This window comes from Aquarana catesbeiana, linkage group LG05 (assembly GCF_042186555.1).
Source record: "Aquarana catesbeiana isolate 2022-GZ linkage group LG05, ASM4218655v1, whole genome shotgun sequence".
Taxonomy (NCBI): Eukaryota; Metazoa; Chordata; class Amphibia; order Anura; family Ranidae; genus Aquarana; species Aquarana catesbeiana.
The window spans coordinates 301,803,716-301,827,435 of record NC_133328.1 but is presented as its reverse complement, the minus strand read 5'-3'; the positions used below and the strand labels follow the sequence as shown (position 1 = coordinate 301,827,435).

General features: G+C 42.6%; 1 protein-coding gene across 1 annotated transcript in view; it reads right to left on the bottom strand.

Moving 5' to 3' along the window:
- The window catches only part of LOC141144794 (dynein axonemal heavy chain 5-like), a 454,887-nt gene that overhangs the window by 403,704 nt on the left and 27,463 nt on the right, over positions 1–23,720 (bottom strand). Inside the window, exons 3-13 of the mRNA XM_073630823.1 lie at positions 22,546–22,643; positions 22,190–22,378; positions 20,472–20,546; positions 20,263–20,364; positions 17,322–17,393; positions 16,974–17,075; positions 14,661–14,847; positions 13,891–14,056; positions 8,622–8,715; positions 7,466–7,564; positions 6,104–6,285 (exon numbers count right to left, since the gene is read on the bottom strand). Of these exons, the coding sequence (XP_073486924.1) occupies positions 6,104–6,285; positions 7,466–7,564; positions 8,622–8,715; positions 13,891–14,056; positions 14,661–14,847; positions 16,974–17,075; positions 17,322–17,393; positions 20,263–20,364; positions 20,472–20,546; positions 22,190–22,378; positions 22,546–22,643 (1,366 nt within the window). The remainder of the gene's footprint in view (positions 1–6,103; positions 6,286–7,465; positions 7,565–8,621; positions 8,716–13,890; positions 14,057–14,660; positions 14,848–16,973; positions 17,076–17,321; positions 17,394–20,262; positions 20,365–20,471; positions 20,547–22,189; positions 22,379–22,545; positions 22,644–23,720) is intronic.

The following is a 23,720-nucleotide window of genomic DNA, read 5'->3' as shown; positions in this document are numbered from 1 at the left end:
CCTTTTCTTGGAGTACATCACGGGACACCGAGCACCATAGTAATAACTATATGGGTTATAGGCCACCTTTAGGTGAATGGACACTGGTATAACCAAAAAGGAAACAGGAAGTGCCCCTCCCTATATAACCCCTCCCATACCGGGAGTATCTCAGTTTTTTTAGCAAAGCAATATATACATATATCCCAATAAGAGGGGAGGGACCTCTGTGTCCCGTGATGTACTCCAAGAAAAGGATTTTACAGGTAAGCTGTTATAAAAATCCTATTTTCTTTATCGTACCTCACGGGACACAGAGCACCATAGTAATAACTATATGGGATGTCCCAAAGCAATGCCGGGGGGGGAGGGAGACACAAAGCAAATCAACCGCCGCCAGGCGTGAGGACCCTATACTGCTGCCTGCAGCACACTGCGCCCGAAGGCGGTGTCCTCCTGCCATCTTACATCCATTTGATAAAATCTTGTGAATGTATGAACAGACGAACAAGTAGCTGCCTTGCAAACCTGAGCCACAAAGGCTTGGTGATGCACTGCCCATGAAACACTGACTGCTCTGGTAGAGTGCTCTTTAATCTGAAAGGGAGGAACCTTTCTTTTCAGGCCATAAGCCTGACTAATCACCTGACGAATCCACTTCGCAATAGTAGATTTCGATGTTGCCTGACCCTTTCTAGGGCCTTCCGGCAACACAAACAAAACATCAGTTTTCCGTATCTGAGCAGTCGCTTTCAGATAGGCTTTAATTCCTCTCACTACATCGAGAGAATGTAATAAACTTTCTTCTACAGAACGAGGTTCTGGGATAAAAGGAAGGTAAGGAAACTTCTTGATTCTAGACACTACCTTTGTCAAAAAGGTTGGGTGCAACATGGCACCACCTTATTCTTGTAAATGATTAAGTATGGCTCTTTACAGGAGAAAGCAGCCACTTCTGATACTCTTCCTGCAGAGGTTATCGCATCTAGGAATACCAATTTCTTTGTAAATCAAAAAGTATATTCCGTATAGGTTCAAAGGGTTGTCTTTGCAACACAGACAAAACCAGATTCAAATCCTATGGGCACAACTGGGTGTTCTAACTGGCAGAGTTATCCGAGTTACCCCTTGTATGAATGCCTGGACTAAAGAATGCAAAGCAAGCGGCCTTTGGAAAAACACTGCCAAGGCCGAGATCTGACCCTTGATTGTACTCAAGGCCAGCTTAATTTCTACTCCTAATTGTATAAAGGCCAGAATACTTCCTATGACATACTTACGAGGATGCCAACCCTTGGTTTCACACCAAGTGACATAAGCCTTCCAGACCCTGTAATAAATGGTCCTGGATGCCGGCTTTCTGGCATTAATCAGGGTGGTTACTACTGAACCTGAAAGCCCCCGATTCTTCAGAATTCGGGCTTCAATAGCCACACCGTTAAATTTAGCGTTTGTAAGGCAGGATGGAATACCGGTTCCATCGACAGCAGGCCTGGACGAGGTAGAAGAGTCCAAGATTCTCCTACTGCCATTCTCACGATCCCTGCATAACAGGGTCTTCTGGGCCATGCCGGGGCTACTACGATTACCAGCTTCCGTTCTTCCCTGATCCTGTGAAGCAGCCGCGGTAGCAGCTGATCTGGGCGGAAGGCATAAATCAGTGAAAACTGATCCCACTGGGTCACTAATGCATCTATTCCAAGTGCAAGTGGATCCCTTGTTCTTGCCACAAAGTTGTCCAACTTCTTGTTAAACCTGGACGCCAATAGATCTACGTCGGGCTTACCCCATCTTTGGCATATGGCCAAAAATACCTTGGTATGTAAAGACCATTCTCCCAGCAACAACTGTTGACGGCTCAGTAAATCTGTCTGCCAATTTTCCACTTCTAGAATGTAAACCGCAGATAGGCAAGGAACATCTTTCTCTGCCCAAGACAAAAAATGGTCCACCTCCCTTTGGGCTGCGTGGCTTCTGGTGCTTCCTTGGTGATTGATATAGGCCACTGCTGTGGCATTGTCGGATTGTGTCCTGACAGGAGCATTCCACAACCTGAACGTCCAGGCTTTTAGAGCCAGATGTACTGCCCGAATCTCTAGGATATTGATGGGTAAGGTCTTCTCAGGCTCTGACCACTTCCTTGAATAATGGTCTCTTTCTAGAACTGCTCCCCAGCCCCATAGCCTGGCATCTGTAGTTACTACTTTCCAGGAAACTGGAATGAAGGATTTCCCCTTCTGTAAATTCCTGGTTATCAACCACCAGTTGAAACTCTGGCGTACTTTTGGAGCCAGATTCATGGGATAATCCAAGGCTTGGATCTGTTTGTTCCAAGCAGACAGAATACTGTGTTGTAAAAGTCTTGAATGGAACTGGGTATAGGGAACCATTTCAAAGGAAGCTACCATCTTCCCTAGTAATTTCATGCAAAGGCAAATGAAAGGACCCTTCTTTGCCTTGACCGCCTGGACCAGCTCTCTTAGAGCGTTGACCTTCGCCTGAGGCAAAAACACCCTTTCCTGGGTTTTTTTTTTAGAAATCTACACTGAGCCTCCAAAGAAGGTCCTACCGAGATCTGAACTCAAATCACTAGATTCAAAGTCCAGAGTGCTAGCATTACAACATGGAACCCCTGGCCTGTCTATGACCAGGCCCAAATACTGCAGCCTCTTTACCGGTTGTAAGGATGATTTCTCTAGGTTGAGAATCCAGCCCAGGTGTCTCAGATAACTGACTGTTCTGGACACCCCATGGTTTAACTGTGCTATTGACTGATCTACCAGTAGCAGGTCATCTAGGTATTCTATTATTGCAATACCTTGGCCCCTTAGTCTTGCTAGTACTGGAGCTAACACCTTTGTAAACATTCTGGGAGCGGTGGCTAACCCGAAAGGCAAGGCCACAAACTGAAAGTGGCACTGCTCTACCGCAAACCGCAGAAACTTCTGGTGAGCGGGAAATATTGGCACATGTAGATACGCATCCTTAATATCTATGGATGCTAAAACCTCTCCTCTCCGTAGGGTGGAAACAACTGACCAAATCAACTCCATTCGAAAGGAGCGAATGTTTAGGAAGGGATTCAGATTCCTGAGATCTAGAATGGGTCTGACATCTCCATTTGGTCTTGGTACCATAAATAGACTTGAATAAAACCCCATGTCCCTCTCTTTTGAGGGGACCTCTATTATTACTCCCTGAGACAATAATCAGTCCAGTGCCAGAAATAAAGACTTTTTCTTTACTGGGTCCTTGGGAACGTATGATCTTAGAAAACGCGATGGCGAAACTCTTGAAACTCTAGTTAGTAGCCTAGGGCTACCACAGAGAGGACCCATTTGTCTTGGATTTCCTCTAGCCAAGTTTCTGAAGACCACCGCAGTCTTTCCCCCACTCGATCGAGCGGGGGCGCTCCTTCACAAGGAAGCCCTGGGGCTCTGTTTTGTGGACTTCTGCTTACCGGCAGAAGGGTAGTCTTATCCCCAGAAATCTTTTGGATATACTTATCCAAATCTTCCCCAAACAATCTTTCTCCATGAAAGGGGAACCCAGCCAAGAGCTTCTTGCATGGTAACTCGGTTGACCATCTCTTTAGTCACAGAGTCCTGCGCATATGTATCAACATAAGCGCAAGGCGAGACGCCTGATGGATAGAATCCTTGATAGCGTCCAATGCATAGTATAGGGCCCTAGGTAGTTCAGCTAAACTTTGGGCCTCTTCAGCTTGAGCAGGAACCCTCTTAGTAACCTGCTTGAATTCATCCTGAAGGGATTGACAAATGCCTATTGCTGCCACTGCAGGCTGTACCACCGCACCGGCTACAGCAAATGAGGCTTTTAGTAGAGATTCCAACTTCTGAGATCAGCTGGATCTCTAAACACTTGTGTTGTCCACTGGACAAGTTAAACTCCTGTTCACAGAGGAGATAGCAACATCTACCGCTGGCAAATCCCATCTCTTTGAAAACTTTTTCTTCATAGGGTAGAGAAATGAAAATTTCTGAGGAGGAAAAAACTGCTTATCTGGGTGATCCCAATCAGCATAAATCAGTTGCTCCAGTAACAGGTGTATAGGGAAAGCATGAGAACCCTGTGGGGGTTTTAGCGAACCCAAGGCGGAGAAGGAAACATCATCCACCTCTGCAGGAGGCAACTTATATCCAGAGCGGATCAAGTCCGTAAGGGATTGAATTAGCAATTTCTGAGATTGCGAAGTTTGAGAAAGGTTTTTCAGATGCTGAATCCTCAGAAGATTAGTCACCTGAATTTCCTTCCCTCAAAAGGTAACCCGGTATCATCTAGCCATTGCTGTTCCAATGTTGGAGGGTCAATGGTAGGAGAACGGGACCTGGCGCGTTTTCTCACCTCCTGGGAGGATAACGCAAGCAAATTAGCAAACCAGCCATAGCCAAAGGCAAATCGTCCTTAGTGAGGTATTCAGGAGCTGGAGTGTTGGGGGTAGCCACCATGCCTGTGCAAGATGGCTCAGATTCGCCAGATGCTGCAGGTCTTTCAAGGGAGGATGGGACTGTGGGCGTGTGACTAAGAGCGTCAGGCTCTGTCCACAGCGGCTTTGCGCTCCCCCCGTTCAATTACCCCCCTTGCGGGAAGACAAAGTCCTAAGCACAAAAAAGCAGAGGTACTAAATAAAGTGCATCCAATGCCGAGCTTTAGTCTAGCAATTACATAATATGCTGCTATAAATGCTCAGACTCAATGCTGAGTAAACTTTCCCCTTGGAATGCCTGTATCCACACACCCATACAGCTTACATATCCTTGTGCGCTCTGTGTCCTTCCATCAGCCAGAGCGTAAAGCTTTTAAGCAGTGAGCCTTGCGCCTGTGCCGTGTCTCACGTGCACGCCGCTCCACGTGCACGCCAGCGGCGTCTAAGCCACACACCCCCGTGGACTTAGGCTCCGCTTTTTTTTCCAAAAGATCTCTTCCCCGCGGTGTGCGCGGGATAGCCGGTCCTGTGTGAGGATGGATCGAGGGGGGGGCGGGGGGTCTCAGCAGGGGGAAGTCTGACCACCTGAGATGGATGGATGGTCCCCTCAAACCCCTGCTGATGGCTGACAGGGCAGGAGATATAGCAATGCTGCTGCAGAAGCCTTTGCTGGCACCTGAGCACATCACAGGGGAAGCATGGAATGTTGGAAGCCAGGTATGTAGCTTTTACACCCTCTAGTGGCAAAACACAGGCAAGGCAATACATACTCATATCAGAAAGATCAAGTGAATCATATATACATTCCCTGTCTTTCTGACTTACCTGATCCCCGCCGCAGGACTGCTGGAAATTATCACAGACAGATCCAGCCTTCACCCATCACGGCGGGCCGTGTCATGCCAGATCTTCAAGGACTGTGTCCCCTTTCACAGGTCCACTCCCTTGAACCTGTACAGCACCATTGCCGGAAAACTCTTTGGCTGTATTAACATGACCAAGGTGCCGGGTCCCAGGGTCCAGCTCTCAAAAGAGAAGCATTACAGGCAAAAACCTTGCTTATTCCGCCACGAGGCCCGGGTACCATCCACCTGGCTTTCAAGCACTTTTAGATGGATCCGTTTGTACAGCCCCTTGATCCCGTCAGGGATTACTTAGAGGACCTTTCTTAGCACATCATCAACCGTGACAAACACCTTTAGACATTGGCGAAAAAACGGAGATACTCTCAGTATGGGAGGGGTTATATAGGGAGGGGCACTTCCTGTTTCCTTTTTGGCTATACCAGTGTCCATTCACCTAAAGGTGGCCTATAACCCATATAGTTATTACTATGGTACTCTGTGTCCCGTGATGTACAATAAAGAAATTCACATTCTATGTTCCTTTAGTAAATCAGCCCCATTGTCTCTGGCTATAATGGATTCTTCATAAGGATAATTGTTGGATACACTGAAGAAAAGGAAACTGAAAGATCAGCTTGCAATCATTTTCAGGTTTTCAATTGGACAGGAAGTCAGGGGAATCTTGCCAGCAGGTACACTGCAATAAAACACGGGCAGTGCAAAATGTGCAAAGTATAGTAGTAATTCTTCCAAATAAAATATTACTTATTGTATAGTCTGTATATATTCTTTAGAACTGTAAAAAAATAATGAAAACAACTTTTTTAGATACCTTCCAAGATCCCAGATTTTCACAACTCCTTGGTTAAGGTAACTCTTGCATGTGCTGACAATTTGATTGGTGACTTTAAGGAAAAGGGAGGTCATATGCTCTGAAGTATTGTAATACTGTGATGTACTATAGATCATACGAATGTTATTCATCAGGCTTGGTATATGTTCTACCATTGTAGCCTAGAAAGTGGAAAAAGAGAATTAAAAAGAGAATCTTCATAATTTTACATTGCACCTTGTAAAAGATAATCAATAGCATCATCTCTTCTTGTCAGTTAACGAAGATAGCAACCCTACACCACCATAAGGTTTTGGCAAAAGACCAGTGCCAGTTTATGCTGAGAACATATCAAGGCATTGTTCACAACATAAGAACCACACTGACCGCAGACCAGTGTAGCTGAGACCAACCAACAGAATTTTTACACTTGTCACTGTCTTATCAGTGGAAAACACGCATTAAAGTGCCACTCTTTGGAACTAATGAACCAAACCCAGCTATCATGGTTGCCATGGAGGTATTTTCAAGGTCTGGGTTTGCGACTAAGAGTAACTAGACAAACAATGGTTCACTAATTAGACAAAATATCATCTTCTCATTTGACATAGCAATACTAAAATCAAAATAGGCATGGCAACATAAGTACCTGTAATAATAACACAGCAATGTAAAAAGATTGCAACCCTATGCAGCTTTCTGCCATAATGCCAGAATTGTAAGTCACATCATTGAAAATAATTTTGTGCATTGTTTCAATGTACATACTGTGGGATTTATTTACTAAAACTGGAGAGTGCAAAATCTGGTGCAGCACTACATAAAAACCAATCAGCTCCCAGGTTTTATTGCCAAAGTTTAATTGAACAAGCTGAAATTAGAAGCTGATTGGCTACCGTGCACAGCTTCACCAGATGTTGCACTCTGTACTAGTTTTAGTAAATCAGCCCATGTGATCTTTCAAATTTCCTTTAAAAAGGTACGATGTATTTTGGAAAAATTCCTTTTTAGGGTGTTCTGAAGGGGCCATATCCCAAGCCTTCAATCTCCCCCTACTATTCTCCATGATCCTAGGTTGCTCAATACTTGTCCTTTGCTTTCAGCTAAAGACATAGCATATACAGTTCTTGCAATGCAAACAAGATTCACATGCACATGCCATATTAATTTTTTCCTTAAACAAAAATGGGCCAACAAAGGTCACAAGACTCTGGTAATCAAGGCAAGGATCCATCACAGGTCCAAGAAAGAGTCAGGGAGGAGGAAACTCTACAATGGGACCCCATTAAAGGGAAGTGGGATGTTCTCTCTCAGGTTCCTAAACTGTATTAAAGCTAAAGTTGAGTCACTGCTTTTACTTACTGGCGAGGCTTTCCCAAGAGGGCCAAAGAACCTGTCCAGAGTGTACAAATATTTGACATTGTCTTTTGCTTCATTGGCTGCATTTGTAACTTTACAGTCCTGTTAATAACGAATAAAGAAAATATAAATAGATATAAATATACCATATATACTGCTACGTTTGAGCAAGAAAAGTGCACTTACTGTTGTTTTCTGCTTAACTTATACTATAAAATTTGACAAATTATATCAATACAAAGTGGTAATAAAACTGTCTGATACTACAACACAGTGGTAAAGTTGTCTTCCTGGTGCAATAAATTTGGATGCAGTTATACAGTTTAGCCTAAGGACATGAATTAATTTCCTAGTATGGTATTTCAACTATGACACTGGCTATTGCAATTTTATTGACTGGCAATGATTCAAGTATAATAAACGTTTAGGAAAGCATTTATTAAAAACAGGGGTATAGAAGTGAGGATCTGTCACATCGCTTTTTATGATTTTATGGTGCCAAGCAATAAACCTTTCAAAACATTTATTTATTCTAAAATTCTGGGTAAAATTACAGTCATATGCAAGGCCAGATGTTACACCCCCACTAGGATGGGTGTGCCAAGTTGAAGGAGACATGATACCCACGCAGTACCCAAAAAAAACAGTGGGACAGACTCTAGCATTTTGGTTCTAGGTGTGTTTCCAAGAGTAGATGAACTATAAGCAAACAGTGCAATATTCTGGCGATCATAATGAACAAACTTTGCATTAAAAGCAACAAGGAGGACATAGTTGGGCTGTACTAGCAAAAATAACAGAAAACTGTAATCTTTTATTATACAGGGAATGTGTTACTAACTGTCAACAACATGCTGTGTGGAAGGGTTCTGCAACCTCTGGCAGTCATGGTAACATAGGACATGACCTATATTGGCTATGCAGAAATCTGGCCCCCAACCCCTATCAGTTTCTAAAAACTTAGCCAAATAAAGCCTATTTTTAGGAAAACCACCTTTCGGGAAGACACAAAATCAATACAATGTGGATATAAACAAGGTGGTATTGTAGTGCAACTAAGAAACATAAGTTGAAAAATACTGAGCCCTTTTATCTGTTACTGTCCACAACGCCTGCCAAGTGTTGCATCTCTGCATAAACCATGAAAATAAGTACATACCAGTTCCTTCCATTGTTTTAACATCCTGGATTTTGCTGCTTGAAGGATACTTAGAACTTTTTTCACTCTTGGGCTTTTAATTTCATCTAAAAGACTGGGAATTGAAATAAATTCCATTACAGCTAAAACAAGGTAGGTTTACCATTTATATACAGTATATAACAATCAACATCTTAACCTGTGCTCTATACTGTGATCAAATGCCACTGATGCAATATTTCTGTGACCATGTGAGGTGACATCTTCATGGGTACTATGAATTGCAATCACCTTCTTCTGCTGTTAGACATTTTGATGAACATTTCATGATTTAACTTTGTCTAGTTATTTAGGGATGAGTGTTGTAACCACTAGTAAAGATTAAAAATCTGCAGTTTTTTTATTGTACAGTAAACCTTGGTTTGAGAGTAACTTGGTTTGAGAGCTTTTGCAAGACAAGAAAAATGTTTAAATATACAAGCGATGTCTTGATATACAAATAGCATCATGTCACAGCTGAATATAAAAGAGAAGAGAGGCACCTCTAAGTGTAATAATACAGTTTCATTTAATGAAGGTACAACATTTAGAAAATTACATGGTTGATGATTAAAGCAGGCACATCCAAGTATGCAGGCATCCGTGGTAAAGCTGTCCACATAGACCATCTTCCACACCGCCATTGGCGTCATCCCTTCCACACTGCGCTCCGGGAGCGGTTCAAGCCTCGCTTTCAGATCGCTCTACTGCAGGGTAATCTTCCCGGTCATGATTGCAGACTGACAGCGGTGAGAGCTGGCGGTTCGGGGAATGGTCTAAGGGGACAGCTTTATCCCTGATGCCTACATACTTAGATGTGCTTCTTTTAATCATCAACCTTGTGAGTTGTTTAAATGTTGTACCTTCAATAAATGTAACCATATTGCTACACTTAGAGGAGCCTCTCTTTTCTCCTCTTTTATACTCTCTAGCTTCCAATCCTCTTGTGGAGGCTGCAATTTGTGGATGGACATTTTATGGCTACACAACCAAACATGAAAGACACATAGCGGAGGAGAGCAAAAAAAAAATCCCAAGAAATTGTTTAAGTATGTAAACAGTAAAAAAGGGAGGACGGACCATATTGGCCCCATAAAGAATGAGGAAGGACATCTGGTTACAAAGGATGGAGAGATGGCGAAGGTATTGAATTTATTCTTCTCCTCAGTCTTCACGAGGGAATTGGGGGGCTTCAGTAACCAGAACTGCAGTGTTTATCCTCATGACACATCACAGGAAGCACCTCCATGGTTAACAGAGGACAGAATTAAAATTAGACTTGGGAAACTTAACATTAATAAATCACTGGGACCAGATGGCTTGCATCCGAGGGTACTTAGGGAACTCAGTCAAGTAATTGCCAGACCATTGTTCCTAATTTTTACTGACAGTCTACTGACTGAAATGGTACCAGCTGATTGGAGAAAAACCAATGTAGCACCAATATTTAAAAAGGGCCCAAAATACATCCCTGGGAGTTACAGACCAGTTAGCCTAACATCAATAGAATGTAAACTCTTGGAGGGGACGATAAGGGACTATATACAAGATTTAAGTAATGAGAACAGTCTCATTAGCAGTAATCAGCATGGATTCATGAAGAACCATTCTTGCCAAACCAATCTATTAACCTTCTATGAGGAGGGGAGTTGCCATCTAGATAAAGGAAGGCCCGTAGATGTGCTGTATCTGGATTTTGCAAAAGCATTTGACACAGTTCCCCATAAACGTTTATTGTACAAAATAAGGTCGGTTGGCATGAAGCATAGGGTGAGTGCATGGATTGAAAACTGGCTACAAAGGCAAGTTCAGAGAGTGGTGATAAATGGGGAGTACTCGGAATGGTCAGGGGTGGGTAGTGGGGTCCCCCAGGGTTCTGTGCTGTAACCAATCCTATTTAATTTGTTCATAAACGACCTGGAGGATGGGGTAAACAGTTCAATCTCTATATTTGCGGATGATACTAAGCTAAGCAGGGCAATAACCTCTCCGCAGGATGTGGAAACCTTGCAAAAAGATCTGAAAAAATTAATGGGGTGGGCAACTACATGGCAAATGAGGTTCAATGTAGAAAAATGTAAAATAATGCATTTGGGTGTAAAAAATATGAATGCAATCTATACACTGGGGGGAGAACCTCTGGGGGAAGCTAAGATGGAAAAGGACCTGGGGGTCCTAGTAGATGATAGGCTCAGCAATGGCATGCAGTGCCAAGCTGCTGCTAACAAAGCAAACAGAATATTGGCATGCATTAAAAAGGGGATCAACTCCAGACATAAAATGATAATTCTCCCGCTCTACAAGACTCTGGTCCGGCCGCACCTAGAGTATGCTGTCAAGTTCTGGGCACCGGTACTTAGGAAGAATGTACTGGAAATGGAGCGAGTACAAAGAAGGGCAACAAAGCTAATAAAGGGTCTGGAGGATATTAGTTATGAGGAAAGGTTGCGAGCACTGAGCTTATTCTCTCTGAAGAAGAGACGCTTGAGAGAGGATATGATTTCAATATACAAATACCATACTGGTGACCCCACAATAGGGATAAAACTTTTTCGCAGAAGGGAGTTTAACAAGACTCGTGGCCACTCATTAAAATTAGAAGAAAAGAGGTTTAATCTTAAACTACGTAGAGGGTTCTTTACTGTAAGAGCAGCAAGGATGTGGAATTCCCTTCCACAGGCGGTGGTCTCAGCGGGGAGCATCGATAGTTTCAAGAAACTATTAGATAAGCACCTGAACGACCATAACATACAGGGATATACAATGTAATACTGACATATAATCACACACATGGGTTGGACTTAATGGACAGCTGGACAGTCGCACTCCAAATAACACCCTTTATTCGTGGCAAAACAGTGTAGAAAATAAATCCAAAATCTCTTATATCATGCTGATGAAGTACCTTTCATCACCATGATGTAAGAGATTTTGGATCTTCTACACTGTTTTGCCACAAATAAAAGGTGTTATTTGGAGTGCGGCCGTTCAGCTGTTTTCTTCAATTTTCTACACCATTGCAGAGCCTGCACCTGAAGTTGTGAGTGGGGAGGGTGGTTATTAGAGACACCAACACGCTTGGAGCGGCATCGCTACCTCATATTTTAGACTATAAACTGAAGGACTTATGAATAAATGGTTGTGGAACAAATCATTTGAGTTTCCATTATTTCTTATGGGGAAATTTGCTTTGATATACAAGTATTTTGGATTACAAGCATGCTTCCGGATTCTCTTCCGAAGCTCGCAATCCAAGATTTTACTGTAACAACATTTCACAAGTCCTAAATTATAAAAGACATGGTTAATATATCTTGAACTCATGACAGTTAACAAGTTAAAAGAAAATGTAAATGGTAGTATAAATGGCACCATTTAAATCTCTATTTGTGCTATTTACATCCTTGTTCCATAAATGGGAAATTAACTCTTTTTGCCTCTGTGAAGGAGCAATGATGTGCACAAAGCAGTGGCGGAATTATCAGGGTCGCAACAGTCGCAAGTGCGACTGGGCCCTGTAGTTCTCCGCCACTTCAGGGGGCCCATCGGCCGCCCGTCCGCCGCATGAGGGGCCCACCTGACTGTCCTGGGTGTGTGTCAGTCTCACTGTCGGGTTCATTCATGCCGTGGAGAGGGGGGCTTTCACCACCGCTATGCCAAGGGGAGAGACAGTGAGAGAGGAGCGCTGGGTTTGTGGGCTGCGCCCCTGCCTATCCAGAAACAGAGAGACTGTAAGGGAGGCGGGGCGGACACTGAAAAAACTAGCAGACCAATTCAGTGAAGGCAGGGGAGGAGCTCTCCCCTCTGCGACTGCGCAGTGTGTAGAGTACCTACCTGAGGACCTGAGGCAAGCAAGGCATTCCTGGAAGAGGCACGCTGTGAAGGATAATCTCTGAAGAGGGGGAATCGATCGATTGATTGGCGGTAAGTCACCATTTTGCACTGCAATCGATCGATCCCAACCTCCACCACCTCTGCGGCTCTGCCTCTTACTGATTCCATCCCCCCACCACCACCACTGATCTCATCCCTATCCCCCCACCCCCATCACCTCTACAACAGGGGGGGATAGGGATGAGATCAGTGGTGGTGGTGGGGAATGGGATCAGTAAGAGGTCCCCCTCCAGTACCACCACCACCCCCCTCCAGTACCACCCCCCTCCAGTACCACCACCACCCCCCCTCCAGGCTGCACCGGTGACACAGGTTGCATTGGTGACACAGGCCTCACTGGGGACACAGGCTGCACTGGGGACACAGGCTGCACTGGGGACACAGACTGCACTGGGGACACAGACTGCACTGGGGACACCGGCTGCACTGGGGACACCGGCTGCACTGGGGACACCGGCTGCACTGGGGACACAGATTGCATTGGTGACACCAGCTGCACTGGGGACACAGGTTTCATTGGTGACACAGGCTGCACCGGGGACACAGGTTGCATTGGTGACACCAGCTGCACTGGGGACACAGGTTTCATTGGTGACACAGGCTGCACTGGGGACATAGGTTGCATTGGTGACGCTGGCTGAATTGGTATTAAAATCATGCTTTTTTGGGGGGAGGGGCCTTCATGATTTCTTGCACCGGGGCCCTGAGGTTTCTAGTTACGCCTCTGGCACAAAGCTAAGGAGATGGTAGAAAGACAGCACAATTCAATAGAAGCATATATGGCATTCTTTAGCTCTCACACCGAAGATAAGCTATAAGGGTACAGAAACAGGAGAGCCTCAATCTCACATGTGAGGAAGTGCACTGAATTTCTCACTAAGGCCCTTTTAATGCGAAAGTTCCAATCGGGCAGGTGGACCCAATTGGAACATCCTTTATCCTCTACTCTATGGAGCAGCGGGTGTATACGGACATGTGTTCTACATCCAATCTTATCTGCTAAAAACAGGAGGATGGGAATCCCCATCCATTTCCCTTGCATCCAGCGGATTGGGTGGCAGTCGGGGGTAAACGGATAGGTGGTCCATTTACAACCGACCATCCATAGAGGAGAGTGGGCTGTGTGCATAAGCGGAGCGGAAACTGAGCTGTCATCTGCCTGCTCAGTGGGGATCAGAGGACAGATATTTTACTGAGCAAGCGGATCACAGGCCTGGTGTGAGTCCGACTCGTGTGAAAGGACCCTAAGAATTTAGGTAATGCTTAGCCATAAATCAACACTACTAGATACCCTTTAAAAGACAGCAGAAAAACATATTTGCATGAAATTTGCTTTAAGGAATAGCAGTGTTAAAACCTGTTAAATGATGACATGCGTGACTTCCAGTGTTCCAGCTCAGCAGAAGGGCCAATGTCATCTGCTTCTTTCCTCATTTGCTCACTTTCTGCAAGAACTTGTTCAATCTGCTTCATCCATACAGCCAGCATCCCCTCCAGCTTCTCAATCACTTCACTGTTACCTCCTGGAAAAAATAAGGTTTAAACACAAAATTTTCGTTTTTGACACTAGATAAAAATGAATGATAATAATTAATAACCTGGATTAGTATAGGAGCTGTATACGCTAAGGAATAACATTGCATTTCATTTCCACTAGGTATGGAACAGTCATTAAAATAACTACAGGGGAAAACAAAAGGTGCCACCAGCATATCATACTTCTGCTATGGGAGCTGAAATTTTCTGTCAGATAAAAAAAAAAAGAATATGTATTAACTGATGTATTCTTTGATGAGTGACTAACTATAATAGACTCAGATATTGCTACTGTCATAGCACAACACAACAGATTGTATTAAGTCACAAAAACAGTGCTGGAGAAGACTGCGGGAGAGTCACAATCAAAGCAGCTGTGGGGAATTCAAAGTAATTCAAAGTAAATGTATACTACTCTTCATATTTTTAGTCTATCATCCTTTGCAAGGCAAACATTTGCTCATGCCTTGATACTGCAAACGAATTGTTAGATTGCTGCTACAGAAAAATGAAAAAAAAATGCATCCAACAAACAGGCTGAAAAATATTTTTTTGTTTAGTTTTACATCAATAAATACCAATGTCACAAACCTGCTGCTATGAAGTCTGAAGGATTTTGCAAGCTATCAAGGAAATTGCCATTGTCCACTTTCTTTAGCTCAATTTTTCCATCCAGATTGCTTTTTGCAGATGACAACGTGGTAACAAATTTGTCCAACGAGTCCAAGAACTCCTGTATTTGTGAATTTTGTAGACCATCTTTGACAGCTCCCCAGTTCTGAATTAGTACAAAATGAAGTAAAAATAAGATGAGAAACTTACAGGTAAACTCTGAGTAGATGGAAAAAAGCAGCTCAATATTCATTTATAAATCAGTATTTATTTTTGTTACTGCAATCAATACAAGTACCAAAATTTGATTTAGTCTATTGTCTATTGCAGTGGTTCTCAACCCATTCCTCAAGTACCACCAACAGGCCATGTTTTGGGAATTTCTCTTAGATAAAATAGCTGTCCAAAATACCAAGCCATTGACTCTGATTTAAAGCACCTGTGCAAGGAAAACCTGCAAACATGGCCTTTTGGGGGTACTTGAGTACAGGGTTGAGAACCACTGTTTTACTGCACAGCATATTTGAGTGCCAGTCAGTTCATGTGCTTAAAAAGAGCACATTGATTGGAAGAGAAAGGGCAGGAATAGAGAGATGAGCTCAGCACATCTGCCTTGCAGCACTGGGGTTTCCAGTTCAAATCTCAGTCAGGACACAATCTGCATGGAGTTTGCATCTTCCCACTGTGCTTGCGTGGGTTTTCTCCAGGTACTCCAGTTTCCAAAAACCTACCCTCAAGGTTAAGTGGCTTGGGTCTTAAATTGGCCCTAGTATGTGTGTGTGCCCATGTAGGATAAGAATCTTAGCAGAAATTATGTGCTGTAACCTCTAGCAACTAATCGGTGATCTGTAATGTGTGCTGTAACCTCTAGCAACCAGTCAGTGAGCAGCAATGATATGCTGTAACCTCTGGCAACCAATCACAATTGTTGCCTGATCTGATACAGTAAACTGATTTTGAGTCTAGCTGCTATTTATTGTATGTTTCAGAGCAGGTGGAAAGTAAAATTGCATGGGGGGGGCCCAAGAAAATTTTTGCCCAGGGTCCAATCAATATTAAAGATGGCCCTGGTACCATTAGTATGCAAGACAAGTTCCTGGCACACGCCCTTTGGACAAAAGCCTGACGCTCTGTTGGCCAACAATCCGATCGTGTGTACCAGGCTTAAGCAATGATCAGCAGAAACATGTAGCACACAACATGTGTTTCTACTTAGTGCTTGATCAAGCTTTTGGAGTAATTAATTGCATTTTCTTCAACAGAGAAGTTGCTTCTTTTTCTTTTTTTAGACCATTTTTGTCACTCCTAAATAAACCATTATTCTCATAGTGAACTTTCTACTGTTATTTTTTCTCTTCTCCCTTTCTTTTTAGCATAGATAAAAAGTTTGAAGTGTACTGTAAATAAGAAATTAGAATAATCAAAATTAAATGCATTTTTTATCTCATTCCAACATATACACTCACCGGCCACTTTATTAGGTACACCTGTTCAATTGCTCGGTAACACAAATTGCTAAACAGCCAATCATACGGCAGCAACTCACTGCATTTAGGCATCTAGATGTGGTTTGCACTGCTCACCAAAATTGGATAATAGAAGACTGGAAAAACATTGCCTGGTCTGAAGAGCCTCGATTTCAGCTGTGACATTCAGATAATAGGGTCAGAATTTGGTGTAAACAACATGAAAGCATTGATCCATCCTGCCTTGTATCAATGGTTCAGGCTGGTGGTGTAATGGAGTGGGGGACATTTTCTTGGCACACTTTGGGCCCCTTAGTACCAATTGAGCATCGTTTAAATGCCATGGCCTACCTGAGTATTGCTGCTGACCATCCCTTTATGACTACAGTGTACCCATCTTCTGATGGCTACTTCGAGCAGGATAATGTCACAAAGCACAAATCATCTCAAACTGGTTTCTTGAACATGACAATGAGTTCACTGTACTCCAATGGCCTCCACAGTCACCAGATCGGCAATCCAATAGAGCACCTTTGGGATGTGGTGGAATGGGAGATTCGCATCATGGATGTGTAGCCGTCAAATCTGCAGCAACTGTGTGAATCTATCATGTCAATATGGACCAAAATCTCTGAGGAATGTTTCCAACACCTTGTTCAATCTATGCCATGAAGAATCAAGGCAGTTCTCAAGGCAAAATAGCTTCCAACTCGGTACTAGCAAGATGTACCTAATAAAGTGTCCGGTGAGTGTACAGTATATATGCTGCAATAATATTGTTATGACAGAAAGGCATCACTTTGCAGGTGACAGAATACGAGCATACCTCTTGACATTTAAGAGCCGGCACCAAAACCTGGGCCAGTAAAATCTCAAGCCCTTGGAAAATGTTCCCATTAGTACATTCAAACATGCTGAAGTTGACCTCCTGTAAGAGATAAAGTGATGAAAGTAAAAGGTATATAATTGAATTGAGTAGCTTGGATTATGCCTTTTGTCTGCAACTGTCCTATTGTATTATAGCTAAGATTAAGGTGAAATATTTGCAGAAGGTAAGGAATAGTGTAGTGAAGTGGCCTAGAATAGACAAAATACATGAATTAATAGTAGAAACAACTAGCAAAAGGATATTCCATAAAGACAAAGCATGATAAATACAAGTATTGTGGCTCACCTGGACAACGTTGGCTGTTGTAATTGCTTTATCTGTTGTGCGCAAAAAGAAAAGGCAGGTCCCTGTCAGTCCCTGAAAGAAAACATACATCAATTACAAACTTATGTAGACATTAATCACCTTTCCCGCAGCATTGTCTGCTTAGTGGTAAAACCATTGTAAGGGTGATGAGTTTAATCCCATCCGTACACTTATTTTTCACATGCCATGGAAGATAAACTAATTTAGGTTTACTTTTTTCTGTTACTGACCATCAACAAAGAAATAAGGTATCTGTTCTCTTTATTTTCTTTTAATTTAAGACCCCTTTCACACTGGGGCCGCGGCAGCCCTTAAACGCCTTTTGTTTTAGCGGTGCTTTAGCACTGTTTATGCAGCGCTTTCTGGTTGCTAGCAGGGCGCTTTTAACCCCAAAGAAGGGTTTAAAAGCACCCGTGTTGCGGCGCTTCCGAATCGACTTTCAGTCACGTTTGAAGTGCTGCCCATTCATTTCAATAGGCAGGGCATTTTGGGAGCGCTAAATACAGCGCTCCTGAAACCTCCCCAAAGACTGCCCCAGTGTGAAAAGACACAGTGAAATGAACGGGAGGCGGTTTTCAGGTGCTATTTCTAGCGCTAAAACGCCTGAAAACTGCCTCAGTGTGAAAGGAGTGCAAATAAATTATATAGACACAGCACATTCGTCAGCACTTTATAAACCAAGGGTCAAGGAAAGTAAAACTGAAACAACTTCAAAAACCCCCCAAAAAAAGAAAATCACTGAGCAAAGCGATTGTTGGGTTTTAGGTTATCCAAATATATTTATTCAAGATTCATCCCCACCCCTCTTCCCCTTTGATGGCAGCAGTTGCCAAATGCTGTTTATTTAGCATAAACTGCCCCTGCAATAAAATACATTCCAAAATACTTAAAAGTCGACCTATGGGCAAAACTTTTTTTTGCCATTTTGGATAGAGTAAGGGAGGGTTATAACTCCTGTCAGTTTTTTTTTTTTTTTACTATCTGTTTTCTATTGGGGAGATTTACCTTCACTTCCTGTTCCATAGTCAAAATAGGAAGTGAGAGAAAACCCCTTCAAATTAAAAGGAATCCACTGGGCCCTTCAGGTCACCAGAACTATTGCCCTTATGAGAAGATTTCCCCCTCTATTATTGTTCTAGGGACGCACCAAAATTTAGGAATTTTCTTTTACTTTCACTTTTAATGATAACGGTAAACAGGACAAACAGGTGTTCTAATCTCTCTCCACTCTGTCCAATGCTAAAAAATAAGTTTTGCAAATAATAAAAAAAAAAAACAGTAAACTTATGTAGGCACATTTCTCATAAACTCTGCTGTTAGTGTTTTGATAATTTTTCAAGGTTTTCAATGTACTAATGGCACTTTCCGTGTTATATTTGTAGCGCTACCCCCACAGAAGCCCCTTGTTACTGGTTCCCCCCTAATCCTGCACAGCCAGGCAACACACATTTCCAACTTGCATCCAGATACAAGAAATCAGTCCATGAGCTTGTTTTTGATGTTTAATTGGGGAAAACAACCTGGATAGGGTAAAAAACCCAACTGTATGCAGAAATATTGTATCTCTAAAGCAGAAGTTCATCCGTTCTGACACTTGCAGATCCTACCAGCCCACCTTGCTGCTTGACTATCAGCCCACCTGCTGCTCTGAAGAACTCCCCAAAACAAGGGATCAGGATTTAGCACAACGATGTCCTTGGAAAGTATGCTACATCTGGCAGTCTTTCCCCTTGTATGCCCCTGGCTGTACTGAGGTACTCACACTCTCCTTTGCTCCCCGCTGCACTGGGCAAGACTCCTGTTCAGACCTCCAACTGATCAGATCTTCCCATGCCACCCCAGATGTCCAAAGGTAATGAAGATTCCTCTCTTAAGCTTCTTTTCCTTCCTTCCTTTCCTCCGCTCCCAGCCTGGAGGTAGAGCCCAAGCCCCGGGGCCCCGGGGGCTAAAGAGAGAGGGGGAGAGAGAGAGAGGGAGGAGGAAAGAGGTGGGGGGGAGAGAGGGTTGGGGATAGAGGAGGGGAGTGAGGGGGGGGGAGAGATGAGGGCTCCCCTGACCTCCCATACTACAACAGAAGACTCTCCCACCCTCCCCCCCAAAAAATAAAAAAAACTACACCAGACTCCCACCTTCCCACAACCCATTGGCTCCTTTTTACCAGCTGTGTGTAGCAAGGCTGCCGAGGCACAAGCACAGCCTAGGACTCTGACCTACTCTGCCAATTGAGCTATTTCCGGGATCAGAGACCCCCCTGCAAAAATAGATCCCCTCTAGCTAGAATAGATCCCCCAGCAGTGAGCATCAATACCCTGCAGCACACCCAAGCACCCTTTGCCATTACACATACAGTCAGTCCAGGAGATGCCGGAACTGCGTTCCCCTGCGTTCCCGTTGAAAAAAAGCCCTGGATACGCCCCTGGTCACATGACTTATCCAGAACACCCCGGCAATACCAAAAACTGCCCATGGCCTTGGAAGATAGATGAGGTCTGGTGCTGGAATGGGGAAGGTAGTTGACATTTTCAGTCACTTTCATGTAGTTGCTTGGAGTGTTTTTTTGACTTCATGGTGTAGGTCATGCCACAGTACTGACACAGCAGATGTTTAAACTGCCAGATACACTGTAATCAATTGAAACCCTTGAAAATGAATAGCTGCTGCTGGTTGAATGAAAAAAAAGGCTCATCTATGGGCTGCCTTAGATAGCTGTCAGTTATTTTGTATTTTATTGTAATTACATTATTTTGCAAGCTGTTGATTTCTGCCCAACAATTTCAGTGTAGCTTCCATTTCAGGTTATGCACGGTAATACACATACAAACATATTTTTACACTTTGGGCTCTATAGAAGAATACAATGCAAAAAGCAGCATCAAGCAACAAATCACACTAGGTCTATTAAATAAAGCAGAAAGTTTACCTCACTGGAATCCATTGTGATAAATAGTTTCTTCTGGACATGAGGATATGAGGAATTTAGGTTTGCTGGATCTGCCCACACTGGAATATTTGCCTTGCTTGGCTAGAAGAGGCAATAAGAAAACATATTTCAATGGTTACTGGGTAATACTGTCTGTATTATAATACTGTCTGTATTATACATGAGCAAACAACAAAAAGGACACCTACCTGAGCAACTTCTTGATAAAAGAAGATCAGCTTTTTAGATCCATTTGAAGCAAAGAAATCGGCTATTAAACTGAACTGAAAATGAAAACAATAAAGCTTATTTAGTGTATACTCCTAAATCATGAAACTGTAAGACACTGAAATTCTGAAATAATGGAACTCTTGGGGGGGGGGGGAGCTGTTTTGTCAACGTGATTAGCTGTAGAGTATGTTTTGATTGGTCAGTTTACCTGTGATTTTTTTTTTTACTGAACTTTACATATACAGATCATATGACTGAATGGTCATCTGCATATCTACCATAAAAGCAGAAAAGATCCACTTATTTTTTAAATCCCAGGGTTACATGTATAAAACATGTATTACACATTAGAAGCAAAAATATCTTAAACTCTGGCATCTTCCCATGGCATCTCTAGGCAAGGATGATTATTCTCCCTTCTCAACAAGTATCAAAAGAAGCGGAGGATCCCAAATCTTCAAGAAGCTGGGGTGTAAAGAAGTACATTTTTGCTTTTTCTCTTAAAATGCAATTTCTTTGCACATTACACTGCATTTTTAAATAGGGGTGTTGGTTCAAAAGCTATCCATTAACACTAGGTTCACACTGCTGCATCAGACTATGTGATGTAGCTTGTATGTTACATGGATGTGGTTTGCATATGCTATGAGGCCAGAATCGCGCTGAAATCGCACCAAAATAGCACAGGATCCTTTTGCAAAATCATGCTGCTCTGCGCTGCATTAATATGAACAGGCACCATTGAAAACAATGTGCCCTATTGCCATGCGATTCTCTGTGACTCAAGTTGCATCTGAAATCGGACTATTGTGAACTAGGACTAAATGCTAGCAGCCATAAATAATGATTTGTATACTGCATTACTAAAAGAAGGTGGCCCTGCATCTCATAAGCCAAGCCCTGTCCATCCTTGACACATTTCTTTCCATGTAGCCAATGGTGGTAAGTAGGATGCACAAAGCAAAAAAAAAAAGAAAAAAGAAGCCTTGTTCCGTATCAGGCTAGTTCATACCACCAATGGTGATGTGTGCTGAAAAAAATACAGCACGGTGCAATGCAATCCACCATGCTGTGACCAATCGAACTTAATGAAATTAAATGTATTTGTGAAATTTCATTAACGTTCAATCAAAGTTCAAAAGGATTGTAAACAGTGTGATGTGTGGCTGCTGGTGTGGCTCATGCCATACTCACCACAACACTTTGAAAATACATGTGCATCGATTTGCATTTAGCAACCATTTTCATGCACATTGCTTTGCAGTGCACTTTTTATGCACATTAGCATGTTTTCATGTCATCAATTGTGAAGTTACATGTCCCCAGAAGGGTCCAAATACTAAAAAACTATTTATTTTTTCATCTTTACTTTCAGTTGTGTTGTGTATACATGAAATCATGCACGCTGCAATGCGTTAAAATGTGTTTTAGCACAACACGCTGCATTGTGCACTTACACAACTTTGTGGAGCAAACAAGGCACATAGAAAGCCATTGTTTTCTATGTGTCTTGCAGTGACGTGTGTTGATCCAGTGCAGGCCTCTACACATGGTTTTAACAAGCCCTAAAAGTGTGAAAGACAAATAAGAAAATGTTTTTCCAGTAAACTGTGATCATTTTTACAAAAATGTCACTTAATATGATGCCAATACCAAGCTTTTACCACTAGATGGCAGGGTAGCATTAATATTTCACCTTATCATCAGAAATCAGAAAGTCCTCCACTTCATTTTCCCCAATTCCCAGACCATCAGCCAATTTAGAGACCAAATACTTGTGCCTCGCATCCAGCTGAGCTCTCCGTTCATCCTTTGTAACTTTAGCAAGTTTTGCCATTTCTTTTCTGGCTTCATTAGAGAGCACATTATTCTTTTTCCCTGTGGGCTGTAAAATGAAAAACGTTTTATTACATCTGGTAGAATTTTTTTTCTTTTTTTTTACAGGCAGCAATCTTAGTCTAATTTTACCAATTGTAAATTTTTATGGTATTGTTGAAGTATATATACGAGTACCGAGTTTTGCAGAATATATATAAATTTAAGGCTACTTACTGGGATTATTGTAGTCGGAGACGACACGGTATTAGCCGATCCCGGCGCTATGCTAGGCCTTTTTACTGCACCCCTTCGTCTCTGACCTTTTCCCTCTTCTAGAAGGAACAAAAAAAAGAACACAGAAAGTTATACAGCTTGTGCAGTTTTAAGACCAAGAGTAAAAAGTACAACTATGACATTCTTTCTTCACTTTAAAAAGTGGATGTAAACCCTCACATATACCCAGTGAATTGAACAGCCTCAGATGATACACAGAGATTAAACAAATCTCCCTACATACGTTTTACATGTATATCTGCTGCCTTCAGCTTTATATAGTGTTCAGAAAGTGCAGATTGTGTTGGAATTTTCACTTCCTCATTCAGCTGTAGCAGTGTAGTGTTGGATTACACTGGGAGACAGCTGATTGGAGGAAAGGCACACACCCCCCTCCACATCGGTGGAGACTTGCAAAGCTGTCCTGTGAGTAGAGCAGCTCTCTGCTAATCTAATCTGACACAAATTTCAAGCAGTTTTTATCAGATGTCAGAGAACTTGTCAGAAGTTATCATGCTGATAACAGAAGAATGGAGCAGAATAAAGACACGGGACTCCGTGCTTTGAAGAGATATAAGAAAACACTGCAGATATATGTGCCCAGCTCAAATTTCATGAATCGGATTTACATTCACTTTAAGGCTTCATTCACACGGTCATTAAAAAAAAAAAAAACATTTGCAAGCATTTTTTATTTACGGATCTGAATGCAGCTGCATTGTTTTCAACTGAGACATTCCCACAGGTGCATAAACATGCACTGCATTCAGATCCGTAACACAAAATCCAAAAATCTGCACCGGAGGACAAATGTATACATGTATACCAGATGCAAGTATTGGGGGAAAAGAAACAGGACAATTTTACGCAAGTATTTACCGATCATTTTGCAGGAAATTTTGTACTAGAAAAAAACGTGCAATAAGATCAGTATAACTACAAGTATTACATCCATGTGAATGCAGCCTAAAGCCACAGCTTAAAATACGCCATTCTTACAGGTGTTCAGTATTTTTTTGTATGCCTGTAAACGCACTTCTCTGTTAGCCTTGGTTGATGACCACTGTATTAAAGGACTGTGGAGCCCCCTCTTTTTCTCTCCCTTCTTCACCCCCAATACCGAGCTGATTATGCTG